The following is a 19489-nucleotide window of genomic DNA, read 5'->3' as shown; positions in this document are numbered from 1 at the left end:
ATGGCCTTGCCTTACCTCTCTGAGCTGCTGCACCCCTACACTCCTAGCTGATCTCTCAGGTCAGCTGACTAAAAAACTAGGCTTAAGCTCAGAGGGGATTGAGCGTTTGCCGTTGCTGCTCCAAAACTTTGGAATGGACTGCCTCTGCACATTAGACAGGCCTCCTCTCTGTCTAATTTTAAAACTCTTCTTAAAACCCTTTCTTTGGCTTTTAACACCAGGTAAAGTGTTGATCTTATTTATTTACTTGCTTATTTTAATTGTGTGCGGAAAGTGCATTTTAGTTTTAAGCATTGACATTGACATAGCATTTAATTTAATTTTTAATTTTTATTGCATTTATCTTCATATTGGGTACCTCTGTGCTTTTATTCTGTTATCTATTTATTCTGTTTTATTTTTTTGTGCAGCACTTTGGAAACCTTGTGTTTCTTAAAATCGTGGTATATAAATAAAGTGGATTGGATTGGATTACCCACATCCATATTTTTTTTTAACTTAGTTACTCTAGTTTTATCCTTTATTTCTTTTTATTTTATTTTTTTATAAGGGCTTCTGTGCGTGTGTGTGTGTATATGTGCATGTATGCACAAGTACTATGTTATTTAATTTGATTATCTCCTCTTTGCAAATGTCTCTATTTCATGAACGGAAACGGGTCGTTGCTGCACAAATATATGGATAAGTGCATATGTAAGGGTACCTATGTAGATATATAGCTAATAGCTATAACAGTTCATATATTCTTCAATGTAGATGGTTAAAAGACTTCATGTATGTGTGTATGTGTATACCTCACTTATACTGGGATGTTGTATAAAACGTAAAGGTCTTTTCTTTTTTTTATGTATGGGTGTGTATGTAAGTATGCCTGTTCATGGGTGTTTGTACATATATATGTATAAATACAGATTTTATATATTTTTTATTTTATTTTTTTCTTATATTTACTTTTTTCTTCTTTTTTTATTGTGTGTATATATATATATAAATGTATATATATATAATAAATCTATATTCTACTTTTTTTATTTTTTATTATTTAGTTCTTTGTTTAAAACAAAAACTCAAAGACATTGTTCAAAAAAACAAAAACAACTCTCTTTGTCCTCTCTCTCTCCATCCTCCTCTCTCCCTCTATCCCCCTCCCTCCGTCAATCACATACAAAACATTTTGTAATCAACTAGAAAATAATAAAACACAGTAGTCCTACTATATATATGTCTTATAGGTTACCTAGCCATTTTCTCACCTTGTTCATCTTGCTCTCTCTGCCCTTCTCCCTCTCTATTCTCCTCACTCCTTTGTGCTGTCAACCAGAAGGCAAATGTAATCGACTAATCAACAGAGAATGTATCGTGTAGGCTACCAAAGGTTATAAATTCACCTATTTATAACATATGTGAATATGGGGTTGCTGTTCAGTGCAGTGGGATAATGTATGGCTTAATAATGGCTTATCTTATACTTTCTCATCTGAACCTGGCTGTTTTCTTTAAAAAAAAATAAACGTATATCCATCTATGGGGAAAAAGACTGCGGGTCAAAGTTTGTTGTTCCAGTGTTTCAGTTCTGATATGAATGAGTCTGATGATCTGTCAGGTCGAATTATTTATTTTTCATTGGCATTGACAGTTAAAAATAAGAAAGTATCTGGTAGGGAGGGTTTACTGCAGCTATTTTTAGCGGTGCTCAAGCCGTTACTGCAGGCTATTAATAGCACACTTTAAAAACTTGTTGTAGGCTACTCCTAAGCTAGCTACATTTTCCCTCGTTCAGGGAATCACAGATAGGCTGTTGACTTTGGCTACAACTGAGCTGAGCCTGTCGTCATTTATCCTATTCCATCGCTAAAATCAGGTTTGCAAAAGTAATAATGTTTGAGCACTAAACAATTACACAAAATCACATTGATAAGGACTTTATTTTTCAGGGGTGCTGAGATGATTTTTAGGGGTCACACCTAAAAATAGCCTAGCGCCGCCTATGCTCTGGATGGAAACAAACTGTTGTTGGTTTTGTGGCTCTATTCTATGTGAATGTGTGACATCTTGTGGGTCCTCGTGACTTCAGTTGTCAGTCATGGCCACAGCCGTTCCGCAACAAATCCGGACCTGGTGGGTATTGACGGACGGCAGAGCACGGAGCCGTTCCACAGCGGAGCCATTCCGCAACCGGTGGAAATTAGGAGTAACTCTCCTCCTCCTCCTCCTCCTCCTTTTTTTCAGAAAATACTGGTGCTCCTAAATTGATAGCTGAGGTCAGGCAAAAACCCAGTGATAGAAACACAGACATGAAACTACAAATAAGCTATGGCTGAAGAAACAGGCAGCCTTTTAAAACCAGAGATAAGGATAGATAGAGGGAGAGCAAGACAGCAGGTTGTGAAAGGGCTGATTCCATTAGCTGCATGTGCATTGCTACTAGGTGGGGTTTGAACTGCTACTTGATAAAAGCATTTGGGAGAAATCGGAGAGCCAGTGAATGGGACAGAACCTGAATAAGTTTATGTGAAGCTACTGGTGCATTGTGTTCCAGTCATTTATATGCCTTTTTCTCAACACCTGTGTGTGTGTGTGTGTGTGTGTGTGTGTGTGTGTGTGTGTGTGTGTGTGTGTGTGTATATGTGTGTACTCCCTTCATGGTTGGCAGAACAAGTAAATGGAGTGAGAGTGCCAAAAGACACAGACTTTAAAAGCGATTGCCTTGAATTTGAATTTGTTCAATACAAGAACGTATTTGTGTCTCGACCAGGCCACCATCTATGGAAAACATATTGCCTTAAATTTGATCTAGGACCTTTATGAAAATGCATCAGTGAATCAAATAGAAAGTGTAAATCAAACGTCAGAATTGTTTAATAGTCCTGAAGACTGTTTAAACAACATGATAGTACACATTAAAGTGGGTGATGAGCTGCTTCTGCAGGGATAAATAAAGTTGAATTATAAATAAATTGAATTCAGTGTCATTGGTAAAAGGGACTCAGGCATTTGGTCACATTAACAGTCAAATGTAAATGCAAGGTTTCTCTATAAGAACAATGTAAAGAGATAAGAGGTTGGAGGAGGGGGGAAAAAAGCAAAGAAACTCTTGGGCATTGTCAGTTAAACAAAAAACAGAACCAAGACATAACCATGAAAAGCCAGGCATAACTCCTGGTTGAGGCCAGGGAAACTGGTTCCAGGATGCTTCTCTTTGTTTTAGGCGTAGGATTTTGTCCCCACCCCTCGCATCAAAACTGATGACCTCAATACCTGACACTTTTAAAGTTGTATCACTGCCATGTTTAGCTTCAATGTAGTGTTTGGCCTTAGGATAATTCAACTTCCCAGTACGAATAGCGTACTCTGTCTGTCTCTGGAACACACCGGGCGCGTAAGAGTCGCGTAACGTAGATACGTGCCTGATCGTGCGCCTGGCCATTCATACCGGATACGTATTTCTACACGTCGGTCACAAAGCGATCCTTCTCCTCTCAGCTCTCTTGCTCTCTCTCTCTCTCCCTCTGATAAAAAGAGACAGGATGAGTGGGGAAAACTGTGGTAAGTGTAGCCTATATGTGGCTGCGTGTGTGTGTGGCTGTGTGTGTGTGTGTGTGTGTCTTTCTCTCCGTCCATCTGTCAGTCTCTCTCTCAGTGTGCCTGATCGCGTGTATTGCTGTGTGTTGAAATGTGTTTTATTTTTGGTAAAATATCGGGCTGCACTGCACTGGGTTACATGCTACCAGTCCGACATGCTGCCACTCCGACATGCTTCTATTCAGACATGCTGTTATTCCGACATGCTGCTATTCCATAACCCTAACCCCTAACCCTAACCCTAATGGAAACAAAAATTGTCGGAGTGGTGGGACGTTTGACAATTAGACGTCAATGTCGGAGTGGGGGTATGTCAGAATGGATGGCAGAACCCGTCTTCCTGTATGTGATTACCTGTCTGGCTTGACACATACCTTGCGTATTGTGCAAGAAATAGAGGAGACGCCAAAACTATCGCTGCAGTGTGCGGGCCATCGCGGACGCTATGCGCCCAGTGGCCAGACAGATTGGATAACATAGGCGCCAAAAATAAAAATAGCTGCGCTACGTTGCTATATGCGACGCTTTGGCTGTTAATCTCCTTTTTGTGAGGCCAACATAGAAACAGCATTCCAAATGATACACAACATGGGTAGTATTACAATTTATGAAACTGGTGATAGGATAAACGTTGTTTGAAAACACATCTCTAATAGTGTCGGTTTTTATCATATTCACACAAAAATTACCTTTAGAACGACGAAGCCAAGTTTCAGGTTTAAGAGCAGGAAGGTAATTTCCGACTAATTTTTCCTTGATTGTTGGGGCTCTTCTGAAGCTGAGCCCCAGGGGCTCAGTGAATACCCCCTGTAAAGACATGTTGGCTAGTAGTTCATGTCATATCAGGGCGCTGCAGGGCGTTACAGCATGTAGCGCGGCACAGCAGAGCATGGATGGACGTAGCAGGAAGCTGCAGGGCACCGCAGAGCTTGGCAGGGAGTGCAGCAGGACCACAGCGACAACTGCAACCAAGATCTCCAACGAAATATATATATAATATATAATCTCAATGTATCTACCCCACCACTGAATGTTTTCTTTGAATGGGTTGTTGACAAAAACAATGTGTTTTTCCTTCCATAGTCCTAAAAATAGGTTAGCATACAGTGTTTCCTCTATGTTGATTGGCAAGTGGCGGTCCGCCACGGTTAGATTTCTCTAAATAAAGCCGTCTATCATGCGAGTGGGCACGTGTGCCACTCTGAGAAAAGGGAGAAAGAAAAAAGAGACAGGCTATGCGGAGGACCCGGTTGAGATGGCATGTGTGCATCCTTGAGAACTGTATGTCGTATAACTAATATTGTCAGTTCATTTAAGCCTGTATTAGTCTATAGTTCTTGCTCATTTTTAGTTTCACCTTCACCTGCTAGCTAAATTGCACGTGGCTGATGATTCAATACAACGCCCTTGATATCATATCATGGCATAGTAGACTAATCCGTGATTATTTCATACATTCATGAAACATATTGGGGGAAATTCATTCAACATAATTCACAGCCAAATAACAATTAAAAGTTGGCTATGTTATTTGAACATTTATAACCTAACCTGGCAGGCACTGCCTCCGTTTTGGTGTCTGCTGCGGTGCACAGCGCTGTTCGGACCGTGCGCCGCTGCCCTTTCTTTTCCTCCATAAACTCTCTCAGCTCCTCTGCCAGTCGCTGCATGAACTTCCTCCGGGACATTTTACAGCTGGTGTACTCATTGGAGAGGATGTGTGTAATGATTCCAGCCAGTTGTAGCATGTATAAAGTTATATGAACACGTAGACAGCTACCGGCCATCTACGACGTGTACGGCGCCTTTCACAGAGCGATCGCCCGGTGCTTTTCTTCTGATTCAGAACCGAGTCCATCCACGCCGTAGTAGCCTCCGTTACCGACTCTGGCTTTGCCTTCGGCCCATCGGTGATGCCCACACTTGTTACTCGAGACTGCTAGTTACGTTTCTCTGACAGAGACTATGATTATCACTAAGCAACCAAGATGCATCTTCAACCACGCAAAAGATTAAAAACAAAACTGCAAAAATCCGAGCGGTCAATATCGTGTATGGCCAAAATAGGTAAAAGTGATTGTATTTTCATGCCTTTTGTGGAATGTATATAAAAACAATTTTAAATGAAAATACAGACTCTTTTAGGAAAAGTCAGCAAGTTTGTATTTTTTTTATTTAGCAAAGTTATTACAAATATAAATTTCTCACAGGGGTACCATCTAGCAGCATTTATGCTACTCAGCATTAATGGGCCACCTCTTTCTGAATTCCCCTAGAACCGAGCCTTGGAGTTATTTTTCCAAAAGCCAAGAAAAATCAAATGCACACAGCAAGGCTGCCAACTTTGCCACTGAGGCAAATATGTAATTAGTTTAATTATGAATGGTTTCATACTATAGCCTACTTTGGGTTTTGGTTTCCCTATCATTTTGTAGACCTACAGTTCCTCAAAAATACAGTTCAATCAAAACCGAATCAAAATATGCCTCATTGTGTGTGAATAGAGGTGAATAAATATATTTGTTTGTGTTGCAGCGAAGTGTCAAATCCGTTTAATATGTAAAACATTTGGCTGCGGGGCGCGGGACTGGTGTGTGTGTGTGTGGGGGGGGTTCGACAGATCTGCCCCCACTGCTAAAAAAAAATCCTAGAGGAAACACTGGCATAATTAGGTGCAAAACATGCACCCATAGCCGTCCCCTTTTCGTGTCTATAAAGTTTGTCTTGGAATAGAATAAACATTATTTTTTAAACTCCACTCAGTCAATTGCACAATAAAGTCACCAGGAGGTATTTATCTATTATATTCAGGTCATCAGGTCTTGACCCTAAATAGTGTCTCAAGGCCTCCAAACCCTTCATCATGTGCAATGTTGCTGAAAAGGGACTCCACATCCATAGTGGCCATAATGCAAGAACCAATATTCTGTATTTGTGCTACTTTCTTTAGGACCTGAGTACTGTCCTGAATGTAGGAAGGTAATGTAGCAATGAAGTAGTCAATACATTTAGTGGAAGGTTCCGTTATTAACCGTTCCCACTAATAATTGGTCTAAGTTTTTATGGACTTTTGGGAACATGTAAAAAGAAGGAAAACATTGATGTTGGCTTAGTAATTTATCATCTACATGTACAAAGGTGTTATTTATTCACTGCTGCTACTAATATTCACACTGTACTTATTTATGTTCGTACTGTATTTATGTTGACACTGCACCACAATAGAATTTGTACAATCCATTTGAAACAATCTTTTTAACCTAATCTTACTTGTAACCTAATCTGACTTACTTCTACTCAACGTTTTTATTTATTTATAATTGAAGCTATGTTACTTTATTTACTTTATACACTTATTGTCTTTTCTTACTCTTATTTTTTTACCTTGAATTTGACTGTGAGCAACTCCAACTAAATAATTTCTCTGAGGGGATTAATAAAGTATTCTAATTCTGATTCTAATAGTAGAAAGTCATGTTAATGCTTTTGAATTGAGTAGCTCCTCAAGTTCTCTTTTCATAATCGCCAATGGATTTGATAAGGGCTTAGAGTAGTATAAATAAACTGTGGCACCCTTGTCAGCACTTTTTATGATGATGTCATCTCTGTGTGATAGCCATTGAAGTGCTATTGATTCTTTTCCCGTTAACTTGTACCGTCTGATATTTTTCTGTTTATTAAACACCTTTTTTTTGTGGAGTAGGGCAGAAAGCTGGACTTTGGCCGAAAAGGAGAGCTTGGTTGGTGTAGCTCATCACTTGTGGTGGCAGAACGGGCAACAGTGTTGTGGTGGTACCAGACCTTTAGATGTAAACTCCTGTAGAACCCAAAGAGGTCCACTTTTGTGTCAAAGTCTCTACCTGAACAAGTGGGGGGAAATGACAGGCCACTGGACGGTAATTCAATTCAACTTTATTTATAGTATCAAATCATAACAATAGTTATTCTCAAGACAAGTAGGTCTAGACCACCCTATAATTTACAAACAATTCCAATAATTCCCCCAAGAGTAAGCATTTAGTAACCTGACTCCGCCAGATGGATTGCTTTGCATTTGCTCGGCATATCCATCTGGGAACTTTCCGTTGGAGAACTTTTGGGAAGGGGCGAAAATACTGGTTAGCTGATTGGATGAACCATCTGTCTATCACCTATGTTGGTGATCAGATCAGATCAACGAACCGTATGAAAATACAACCACAAGCCCCTGCTGTTGCAGGCAAAGCATAGCTCGTTAGCTCAGCAAGCAAGCAACATGTTGGTAAAGGATATTTGCCGTTTGTGTAACGAGAATTTAGGAATAAAAGGCCCCATTTCAGGTTCCCGGTCCATATTCCAAAAGAAGGATCCAAGAGAAAAAAGCATTAGCGAGCAGCTAACAGAATTAGGGCTACCGCTGGCTGAAAATACTGGTTAGCTGATTGGATAAACCATCTGTCTATCACCACCTAACCCGCCTCAAAACCAACGCTGATTGGCCCGGTCGTTTGGTGAACGGCTCCAAATTTTCTCTATCTCAAGATGACAGACTGATCTGCGAGGAGAAAACTGGAGCTCGCCAGATCAGGACGGTCTCACCAGGCTAAGCATTTAGTGGCGATAAAGAACTCCCTTTAAGGCAGAAACCTCGGGTGGTGAGGAAAACTTCCTTTTAGGGAGAAACCTGGGACATACCCAGGCTCTTGGTAGGTGGTGTCAGTGCCGGTTGGAGGTGTGATGAAAAGTGGCAATAATAGTCACAATAAAGATAATGGAACTATGACTAGAAATAGTAGTTGTAGTAGTTCATGGCATAGCAGGGCACTGCAGGGCGTTACAGGATGTAGCAGGGCATAGCAGGGCACTGCAGGGAATAGCAGGACATAGCAGGGCACAGATATACAGTCAGGCAGGAGGGGACGGTCTGAGATGTCAATCACTGCCAATGTTTGGATTGGCTCCTTGTGCATGGACATTGGAAGAGACGCTCGTCCCCTCCTGCCCCTCTGTGTTTTCCTTTTCCTCTCCTGTATGTTTGGCTGTGTGGCCTGGGGCGGAATTCCAACAAAACATTTGCATCAGACGTTTCAGCTGTTCGGCGGTGGTGGTCATTCATATTGTCATTGTCCTTTATAGCAGCATCATTATCATCATCAGTGCTGGGGAGATTGAAATACACTTTTCTTTGTCTGTGATTACGCTTCTTGCCCCAGTTATATATGGCACCAGTGCTGTAATCCTCCAGATCACGCTTAAACCTTTTTCTTAATTTAACAGACAGTTTTTCTTCAGTCTTCTTTAAGTTTCTTCTCAAAGGGTGATGTGTGTTCCTCTGACTATGTCTCAGGAAGCTGGGTTTTTAATTCCTCAATCTGTGTTTGTAAAGCCAATTTCTCTTTCTCTCTCATTTAGTAAGAGGATCAAATCTAGGGAGTACTGCATTTTGTACTATATGTTGTGTATTGGGTCTGTGGTGTTATGCCCCTGGAGGCCAGGGTGAGCATATCATGCTGTCACCTGTACACACCTGCATGCTAGAATCACTCTAATGTTCCGTTTGTGTCATTACACGCGTTGGTGTATTTGTAATGTCTTGCCCAAAAGGCCTTTTTATCACTTTTTGTAACCAACCTTGAGTGCCTGGATATGATTTTGCATGACTTTATTGGTCATAATTCTTCTTCCTTTTTGTGAATTGTATTCCCTTCCATGAGATCCGGTGATTAATAGGATACCAGAAGCGCTCCTGCCACTTCTTTCTTTTAACAATTTAAACTATTGTTAATGTGTTTAATAACCAACCATATTCAGTCCTAAAATTGACCTCTGCACTGGACAAACTATTTAGCATAACCTGCAATGCATTTTTGAATAATGAAACGATGATTCATCCTAAAACAAGAAATAAAGGTCATAAAAATGTCATGTTGACTTTCTCATACTGTAACAACACAATTTTTTTGTTTAAAACTAATTGAGTAAACTGTGAAAATAATTGCTTCTTTTCATGTTCAAGATAGTACCTTATTTTAAATGGTAAGCAAGTTCTTAGGATTCGAAGGTTCCATCTGCATTTGCCTTTTCCCAAAATACCTGATTTACAAATTTGATAGTGTACATTTAAAATACCTTTATGGTGTCTGTCGTCTTTATGTATGCCAGAGATTTGTTACATATCATTTTTGCTTTTTGGAATGCAAAGATATATATATATATAGAGAGAGAGAGAGTGAGAGAGAGAGAGAGAGAGAGATTTAGAATTTTTGAAACCAGCTTTATTTGCCGCTCTTTTTCATTCCATTTTAAGGCCTAATAAAATGCATTATAACTCATTTTGAAAATAAATAAACTACATGAGCACTTCTCCTAATGTAAGTTTTTATTCTGTGACAGTACATACAACCTAACCCCCAGACCTGCTGGAACGAGTTCAGGTCTCCAGCAGTTTTATAAAAGCTAAGATCCACCAGCAGTCTGGATTTGATCACATTTACACACACTAGGGTAACATCAACATTGAAATCATCCACCTTCCTCCTCCGGCTTACATACATCGCTATCTTGGCCTGTCCCAAAACAAAATGTTTGTGAAAAAAATTTGTGCTTGTTTGATGTGATGGCGTGTAATTAAAACCACAAATAAAAACCTTTTTGCTGAAAACCTGTCCACATTTGGTAAAAACAGTTTGTAAAAACAAAATCATAGCAGAAAGACGCTGACACTCAGAGAAGCAGTGAAATACTGTGTCTCTCAGTCCACAGAAAGGACATTTGTCCTCAACAGCATCATTTATGACAGACACAAAAGAGTTTACCGCAATAATCCCATGAAGGATCCTCCACTGCAAGTCTGCATGTCTTTAGACAGTGGAGGTTTGTAGATGGACCTCCATGCAGGTCTAAATCTTGGATCCAGACCAAGGTGACTCCTCCATAGAGTGTCAGTCCATCCGTTCAGCTTGGTCTTGTTCAGTGTTTTCACCATTAGACCGTAAAAAGCTTTTCCTTAGGCATTCTCGAGAGAGACGGCCTGCACCGGCTCCAGCAGAGGGCCCCCCCCCCAGCCAGCTCTACCAACTGACCCAGAGTGGAAATCCCTGCAGTTTTCAGCACCCTGGACAGAGTTGCTCTTCCCCAGCACCTTCCCAAAAAGCATAGGTTCCTGCAGGAGCCAATGCAGAGAGTCCACCTGCTCCGCTCTCTGTCTCCTCAGTAGGTTCCACACGATAAAAACACTCTCATAAAAACCCGGCAGAGACAACTTGCTCATGTTGTTGGTGTTACAGATACCTGGGACAGGAGAGAGGCCGGGGGGTCAACGCAGGCCATTCGGTGCCACAGGGAAGATGAGACCAAGTTATTTAAAATGAGGATGCGGCCTCGGTAGGACATTTTGGGCAGTAGCCACTTCCATCCATTGAGCCGAACTTTTACGCTTTCCAAAACATTGTCCCAGTTCTTTTATATATAGGTTTCATCCCCCAGGAAAACTCAGAGGTACTTCAGTCCTCCCTTTTTCCAGACTAAAGCACCTGGCAGCCTGAGCTGACCCCCCAAACTCTCCCCCATCATCACATCCTCATTCTTCCCCCAGTTCACTCTCGCAGATCAAATAATACCAAAATCTTTCACAGTTTCTTTTTTAAAAACATCAATATGTCTTTGTGAGTTTACCAAAACAATCAAATCATCTGCATATGCAGACACTTTTCGACAAATTATTTCTTAATTTGTGGAACAGAGGCTCAATGGATAGTGAATATAACATTCCTGAGAGAGAGCAGCCCTGCCTCACCCCCTTCTTGATGCTGAAGGGAGCACCCAGCCCGCCATTTATTTTAAGAACACTCGCAAGGTCACTTGAGAACCTGGATCATGGCTATAAAACCAGGGTTGAACCCAAAAGCAGCCAGAGTCTGCCACAAGTACTGGTGTTCAACCCAGTAAAAAGCCTTCTCCTGGTCTATGGAAATAAGACCAGTTTCAACAGCCAATGAACTAGAGAGGTCCAAAACATCACGAATTAAAGTGACATTGTCACTTATGAGCCTGCCGGGCACACAGTAAGTCTGGTCATAAACCGCGACCTGACCAGAGCGCCCAGCCCTGAAATGCCCAGCAGGTTGGCTATAGCCGACTGTTTGGAATTGAGGGAGACAAAATGCCCTCGATCTCCTGTAGAAGCTGCTAAAGATTGCTATTGTTCTACCTGTCTCTCCAGATCCTTCATTGATCAAGATAACTCTCCACTGACATTGCGAGTTAACTGCTGGCAAAGTTGTTTAATCTGAACTTTCCCAAAATCCCACCACTGCTGAATGCAGGTAAAAGCAGGCCTACTCTCTCTGTGGGAAGACCAAAACAACTTAAAAGCAGATTTAAAAGCCTGGTCGTTCAAAAGAGCTGTGTTAAAATGCCAACAGGCGCTCTTTAAACAAATTTTTTTTTTATAAAAACAGAGCAGGAGACAAGACAGTGATCAGTAAAACCCACAGGCTAAATAACACCTTTTAAAGTCAGGGATAAAACATTGTCTCTTGAGTGACTCCAGGTGTACTGCCTATGGTTACGATTAAAACCCCTCCACAGGTCAGACAGGTCATGTGTTTCCACTAGCTGCCTGATCCTGTGGGACGATGCAGAATGAGGTTCAGGATGATTCCTATAGGGTTGGATCCACCGTACAGTTAAAATCCCCCCCTCAAAACATATAATCATCACTACAAGCTTCAATGGTATCAGATAAAATGTTTAAAAATGCTACCCTATCCACCCCATTGGTTGGCGTGTAAACATTTAAAAACACTGACCCAACAATTCCAATAATTCCCCCAAGAGCAAGCATTTAGTGTGACAGTGGCGAGGAAAAACTCCTTTTAGGAAGAAACCTTGGGTAGTGAGAAAAACTTCCTTTTAGGGAGAAACCTTAGACAGACCCAGGCTCTTTGTAGGCGGTGTCTGACGGTGCCGGTTGGGGGTGTATGGCAATAATAGTCATAGTAAAGACAATGGAACAATGACCAGAAATAGTATTTGTAGTACTTCATGGCATAGCAGGGCACTGCAGGGCGTTACAGGATGTAGCAGGGCACAGCAGAGCATAGCAGGACGTAGCACAGCGTAGCAGGATGCAGCAGGACGTAGCAGGGCACTGCAGAGCGTAGCAGGGTGTAACAGGGCATAGCAGGGCACGGAGCAGGACCACCGGGATAGCTGCAACCATAATTTAGGTGCCACCCTAATCCAAGGAAACTTGCTGGGCAAAAGAAAAACATAAGGACTCCGGTCAGGCTAGAACTCTCCCCTGCCGGATCAGGCTGTACTGGCCTGCCTCCCTCTACTTTGATTATATCATTGGTTATATGGTAGATTAATCTGACGACTATGAAGAGAAGCAGAGAAGAGAAGGGAAGAGCTCTTCTACTATAAAACTGTTTGAGTCGTGACTCACTCAGATCTTTCATCCGTGTCTTTAAATTAACTCATTAGTCGCGAGTCTGTAGTATCATTAACCCGGATCAGTTGTGTCCTACTACAATTCAATCATGTCATCATGACTCATGGGCGAATCAGCCGGCTACGTTGTCATGAGTGGATCTGTAGAGCTAGTGAGATCTCTCCTCGAGTCAGGGTGAAAAGCAAATCCACAACAAAAGCCATTCTTTTACTTCTGAAATAATATACAATGTTCTGCACGTAGCCTTGGCCTACTGTAGGTTTGGTATATAAATGTAGTATATTAAAATGCAATTGGGTCGATGAGACAGTCCGAAAAATTGCAAGCTTGGTAGACCATGAGTTGCGCAAATCAGCCGGCACGCGTGTGCGTTTTATCTCTCTCTCTCTCTCTCTCTCTCTCTCTCTCTCTCTCTCTCTCTCTCTCTCTCTCTCTCTCTCTCTCTCAACAGTGGCAGAATATGCACAACAAAAAAAACAATCTGCATACAGCAATGCAAAATAACTAATTAGTAGCTGTACATGGCTTTATCACTAACACATTCAAAATCACTGTAACTCAAATTCAATTCTAGATCACTCAGATTAAACATGAGCATAATGCACTGTGTAACATACCACCTCAAATATGACTTAAGACACAGTCAATAAAAATACACATGAATAGTGCAAAGTGCTACATTTTAACAGGTTTAAGCATGTCCAATATAGAAAGTTACTGAAATCATTAAAATCATATAGCCAAGAATAGGACGCCGAAAGATGTTGCAAACATCCTTTATTCCGGCTCTAAGCCTCAAAACATTAGCCCGTTAGAGTAACCTCGTAGCTGAATAAACCTACATAAATTCACGTTACGCCATCTCATCATTAACAACGGACATGTATGCAACAAGATGGCGTTCCAAATTGCAATGGTAGATTAGCAAAGATAAACATATCAATCATCTCCGACTGGTTATTTAAATTATCAAAGGACATAACAGGAATAGCAAAGTAACATAAAATGCACATAGTATAGAATTATTAAAATAGCTTATCTTTCTGGTTTTAATCAAACTGAGATGGCATGCTAGCAAGTTTCCCTTCTGTTTTACTCACTGGAGATTCTTAAATTTATCCAAAAGGAAAAAAAAAGTGTAAACGGCAGTTCACAATAACTAAGGCTTCTTGCCACTTTTACTAGCTAATATCAATATTGAAAAAGTGGTCAGTTTCACTATATTTATCTCACTCTGTCTTCATCTAACAATTCACTTGACGAGAGGGGAAAGGGAAAAAAAGGTAGTTGACCTTCTTTAACTACACAACATAGAGTGGCTTAGCCAACAAACATGAAGCAGCGCCATCTAGGGGAATGGAGAATTTCAGCAATTACAGTACTTCGGCCCCGTGCATTTTAAGTGGGCTACAGTATTAATTTTTCACAGGGAGACCCAGGGGAGCTCAGTACACAGTGCTTTGTGTTTGTAACACACTGTATTTGTATAGAAGATTAGAAGGACAGTTTTTTCCCCCCTTTCTCAGTAGTTTCAGTTTAGCATCCAAGGCTGCATAGGATCAGATTCCTCCACAAACACTTCACAGCACTATGGCCCGTTTGTGTACCATTTAAATTGACTGTAATAATCCAATTATCTATACTACATTATTTCACAACTGGCTTGTTTTATTTATTTCCTCAGGCTGTGATTCTCATTTTACAGCCATAATAACATGGAAGGCAGAATGGCATCGCCATGTAATGCCGTCAGTGTTTCCCAGAATTGGATTCTATTTGCGGTGGTAGCTGAGGTGCAGAATTCTTAGATTAATTGTACTGCAAATATTTTTGGCAACTTTGTACAACAGCTTAAATAGACAATCTGCCCACAGTCCCATCCTCAAGGCTATAAGGGTGCAGGGGCAGTTACAGCACACAATGTAATCTTTCAACAAACAAAAAAAAACAACATATATTTGCTCTTTGACAAGACACCACAAGTTGTAATTCTGTTTAACAGCCAGATTGTGACCTTCTGCATGCAAGACAAAAAAAGAAATTTAAATGTTACTGTATATGATAAAAATAAAATGTTTTTTTAAATAAAATTTTGAGCATCAGAAACTTCATTTTCTGCATTCTGATACATTTTCAGGCACAGATTTATGGTGAAAACATCTACAGTAGAGTAACGGACCACCCATACGGTTCGGCATGCATGTGAACTGCAGATTAATTGCAAATGGAATCATCATAGTGTGAAATACAGTTTAAATGCTGCTGTTATGTGGACGGGGCTCAGCAGAGAGGCGGAGCGAGACAATGTCTCTGCAGCTTATTCAGGGAGTCAGGGCAATGCTGCTAAAGCACTGAAAACTTTGAGTTTCATGTGTAGGCTACTCCCAAATGGCTCGCATCAGGTGTTAAAATGAACTGTACTAAAACACGGAAAAATGTTCTAAATTTTTTCAGGTCATGAAACTGTCTCAATTTAATACTGCTCAACGGCAGCACAGCCCACCTCACAGACAGCCAGCAGTCAGAGCTCTGCGGACGGAGAGCTCTGTGGACGGAGAGCTCTGCGGACGGAGAGCTCTGCGTCCGTCAGCACCGGTTTCTCGCTGCGCCGTCGGTCCCAAGAGCAGCATGGTCACTGGGAGAGTCCGGTACAGTCTGACTCTGGAGATAGAGCATCAGTGCTATGTAGCGAAGCGTTCAGATCCACTCAAATCAGTGCTAGCCGCATGTGTATATACAGTAGTGGCTGTGGATGAGAGGGAGGCTGGCTGCTGAAAATCAGACGTTTTGGCGCTCGAGATATTCCTTCGGCGCTGGCTAAAACCTCTTAGGGGCGCCAAAACTTTCTCTATGCAGTAAAAATAATAAATACATTCATAATACTAACCATTAAACTCCAGATGGACTCCAGCTGCATCTTCTTCTTCTGTGTGTTAATTAGCGGATCACAAACCAAGTTTAAGGCTCATACCGCCACCTACATTACTGTATTGGAGAGTGTAGAATAATCAATGGCATTAATTAATCTGCTCGGAGGAGCTATTCACAGTCGGGTCTGTTGTGTTTGTGTGTGGGTGAGAGAGAGAGAGAGAGAGAGAGAGAGAGAGAGAGAGAGAGAGAGAGCATATATGGCAGATGTGGTGGTCAACATTGATTGTGTGACGGGCCCCCACAAATATATCAGTGTATGGGAAACACTGGCCCTTTGTCACTGTTAACAACAACACATGTCATTTGAGCCTGCCCTGTCAAAGATACATTTCTATCACAAATGACAGACAATACATTTATCTTATCTTGATCGGCATGTCCTTGTTTGAAAAAATTCCTTTATAATTGTATAGTTGGCCATGCTGAAGGGACATTGTTTTTTGTGTAAGTGTAAGTTTGAATTGTGTTTTTGCTAATTAGAATTTGAGTTCACCATTAGCTTGTCAATTTGTAGTTTGTGTTTTTTTGTGTTTATAGTTATAGTTAATCAGTTTTTGCCCTTCCAGGGAGCTCTGCTGTGTTCACCCAACAACCGACAGATTTGGTGGTGGTGGCAGGCCAGCCAGTCACCCTGCCCTGCTCCATCCCCGGCTACCATGGCATGGTGCTCTGGCTGCGTGATGGCATGGCCCTGGGTGTTAACAGGGATCTGTCAGGTAATATCTCATTATCAGTTTTCTGATATGATCGCCTGATACAAATGCAATAAAGGATTCCTATACATGAGTCAAACAAGCAAGTGTCCTAAATGCCATAAATATAAAATTACATCATAGAAAATCACCAGAAGTGTTGAAGCCTCAAAGGGATCAAAACAAGTACATCATTCATTGCTCAGTTACTCCTCGTCAGCTATCAAAGTAAACATTTCCAGGGATACACCCATACTTCTCCTCCCATGATAACAATTGGCATACATGAAACTCAGGGTATTGGCCGATACGTACAATGTTGGGAGGGTTACTTTTAAAAACATATTCCATTACAGATTGCTGAAAACATGTCCTAAAATTTAATTTGTAACTTATACCATTAGATTACTCAAATTAAGTAACGTATTTTAAATTTTTGGAATACTTAAAAATCATCTTGCTGAGCTAATTTGTCTGGATCTTATATTTCCTGCCAAAAACACATTTTCCTGGCTGTGCATCTCCTCTGCCATTGTTGTGTGGCAGGTGCACTTCCCATGCACGAATTGTTGCACATTTCTTTTATGGTAAATGCATGCTTCATATAAATGTTAGAGCAAATAAAACTAGCTGGGAGCGCAGCCAAGGCCATGACCTATCTCGCAATGTTTACAAAAGTGAGTAATAGTTTGTGATTAACCATTGAACCAAAAATATAATAATGTAATGAAGTAACCCTTCAAGTAATATAATTTTAAAGGTACACTAATCGATGCTGCGCAAAGATTTTTGATATTTGAACTCAACTGCCAAACAAATACAGCCCCCCCAGATTGCAGTGGTTGCATTGCCATAGCAAACCACTTCTGATATGACATGCAATATGTACAACAGTTAATACAAATATTTACAGAGCCAAATTTGTACCGGTACCCAGAACACTTTTGTACTAGTATCCAGACTGCTTTTGTACCAATATCCCGAACAGCATCAGTGGGAGAAGAACACGCTGAGTACTGGCACTTAAATTAGTTGTGGCACCACGATAGCCCCACAGCAGCATGTATGAGGCTGCAGCCCGGTCCAGCTGTGTTGTGAAACACACCATTAAAACAGGACCGCAATAAATTTAAATCAAGCAGGCAAACTGCAACTTACCGATTTACAGGGCACGCTGCCCTCAGACCCCGGCGGAGGCACCCACTCCGCGCACGCACACAGCGGCCCACACGAGACACCCAACGCCAGCAGCCCAGGTGTACATCTACTCACATGGGGACATCCACAGCCAAGACAGGGTCAGCTCACACCACAGCAAACTGACAACCTAGGGCAGGGTAACATTAGGCCGTAAAAATATAATAATAATAATATTTTGTTACAACTGACGTCTTATTTCCATAGCTTTGACCTCAGTTATTATTGTTAATAATAATAAAAAAATGTACACACCAGATTAATTGCTGAGATCTGGGAACATTGGGTAAAGAACACAGGCGGAAGCACAGTTAATCCACTCAGCCCTCTGTTTGCAAAGAACTGTGCAAGCTTCAATCCATACATTAACACAACATCAACTAAAGTTGATAACAATTCCAGTGTATTGAAATGATTTATCTTGTTGATCACAGTGGAAATGTCACCACAGATACCAGGTAAGGTAAAATAAACATATTAATCAAATTATGTGAATTTAGAGAGAATATTAGCTTGTGACCAGACCATCTTCAACCGCATATCCAGGGTTGGGTCGCAGGGGCAGCAGCTCCAGCAGGGGACCCCAAACTTCCCTTTCCCAAGCCACATTCACCAGCTCTGACTGGGGGATCCCGAGGCATTCCCAGGCCAGGGTGGAGATATAATCCCTCCACCTAGTACTGGTCTTCCCTGAGGCCTCCTCCCAGCAGGACAAGCCTTCATGACCATAGGTGAGGGTAGGAACAAAATTTGACTGGTAGATCAAGAGCTTTGTTTTCCGGCTCAGCTCTCTTATCATCACAATGGTGCGATAAAGTAAATGCAATACCGCTCTCGCTGCTCTGATTCTCTGGCTAATCTCCTGCTCCATTGTCCCCTCACTCGCAAACATACCCCTAGGTACTTGAACTCCTTCACTTCAGGCACTCCATCGGTTTCCTGCTGAGAACCATGGCCTCAGATTAAGAGGTGCTAATCCTCATTCCAGCTGCTATACACTTGCGAACCAGTCCAGTGACTGCTGATGGTCACTGACTGATGATGCCATCAGGACCACATCTGTAAAAAGCAGCGATTGTTAAGCTCCGGTTGTATGACTCAGGCTCAGAGACGATTACGCGGACAGAGAGGGTCAGTTAAGGTGTTTATTTACACAGACGGTGTTAAGCAGAGAGGAACAGTTCAGGATAGAGCGGCTTCAGACAGGGATGGGAGCTGAGTGGCGTGGTGACCAGGCAGCAGACGAGCAGGTCACAGCGTGGGAGCGGCAGGAAGGCAGCAGGTACAGAACAGGATCTGATCAGAGGAGAGACAAGTTAATTGAGGCACAACAACAACTAGAATGCAGAGAGAGTATGAGCGGAAATCACTGGTAGGTTTGCGGAGCCAAGTTACCACTGGTAATGTAGAAACGAACTGGCGCTGGAGAGGTGAACAGCCCGGGTAGATAACTGCTGGTTGATTGATGGAATGAGCTGAGAGACCTGCCATAGCAGGTGGAGACAGACACAGACAACAAACAGGGAAAAAGGGAAAAGGAAAACAGGTAGGGAAAGGGAAAACAGAGCTGGCCCATAACAGCGATGAGATCCCCAGCCCACCAAACCGCAACCCCTCCCCACCACGACTATGCCTCAATATCCTGTCCATG

General features: G+C 41.7%; 1 protein-coding gene across 2 annotated transcripts in view; it reads left to right on the top strand.

The window, feature by feature from the left end:
• The window catches only part of LOC120575647 (kin of IRRE-like protein 3), a 363304-nt gene that overhangs the window by 179527 nt on the left and 164288 nt on the right, over positions 1–19489 (top strand). For both annotated transcript variants that reach the window (XM_039826472.1, XM_039826471.1), the window contains exon 2: positions 16516–16665. In XM_039826472.1, coding sequence (XP_039682406.1) covers positions 16516–16665 — 150 coding nt within the window. The remainder of the gene's footprint in view (positions 1–16515; positions 16666–19489) is intronic.

This window comes from Perca fluviatilis, chromosome 16, assembly GCF_010015445.1.
Source record: "Perca fluviatilis chromosome 16, GENO_Pfluv_1.0, whole genome shotgun sequence".
Taxonomy (NCBI): domain Eukaryota; kingdom Metazoa; phylum Chordata; class Actinopteri; order Perciformes; family Percidae; genus Perca; species Perca fluviatilis.
This window is presented reverse-complemented; position numbering and strand designations above follow the sequence as displayed.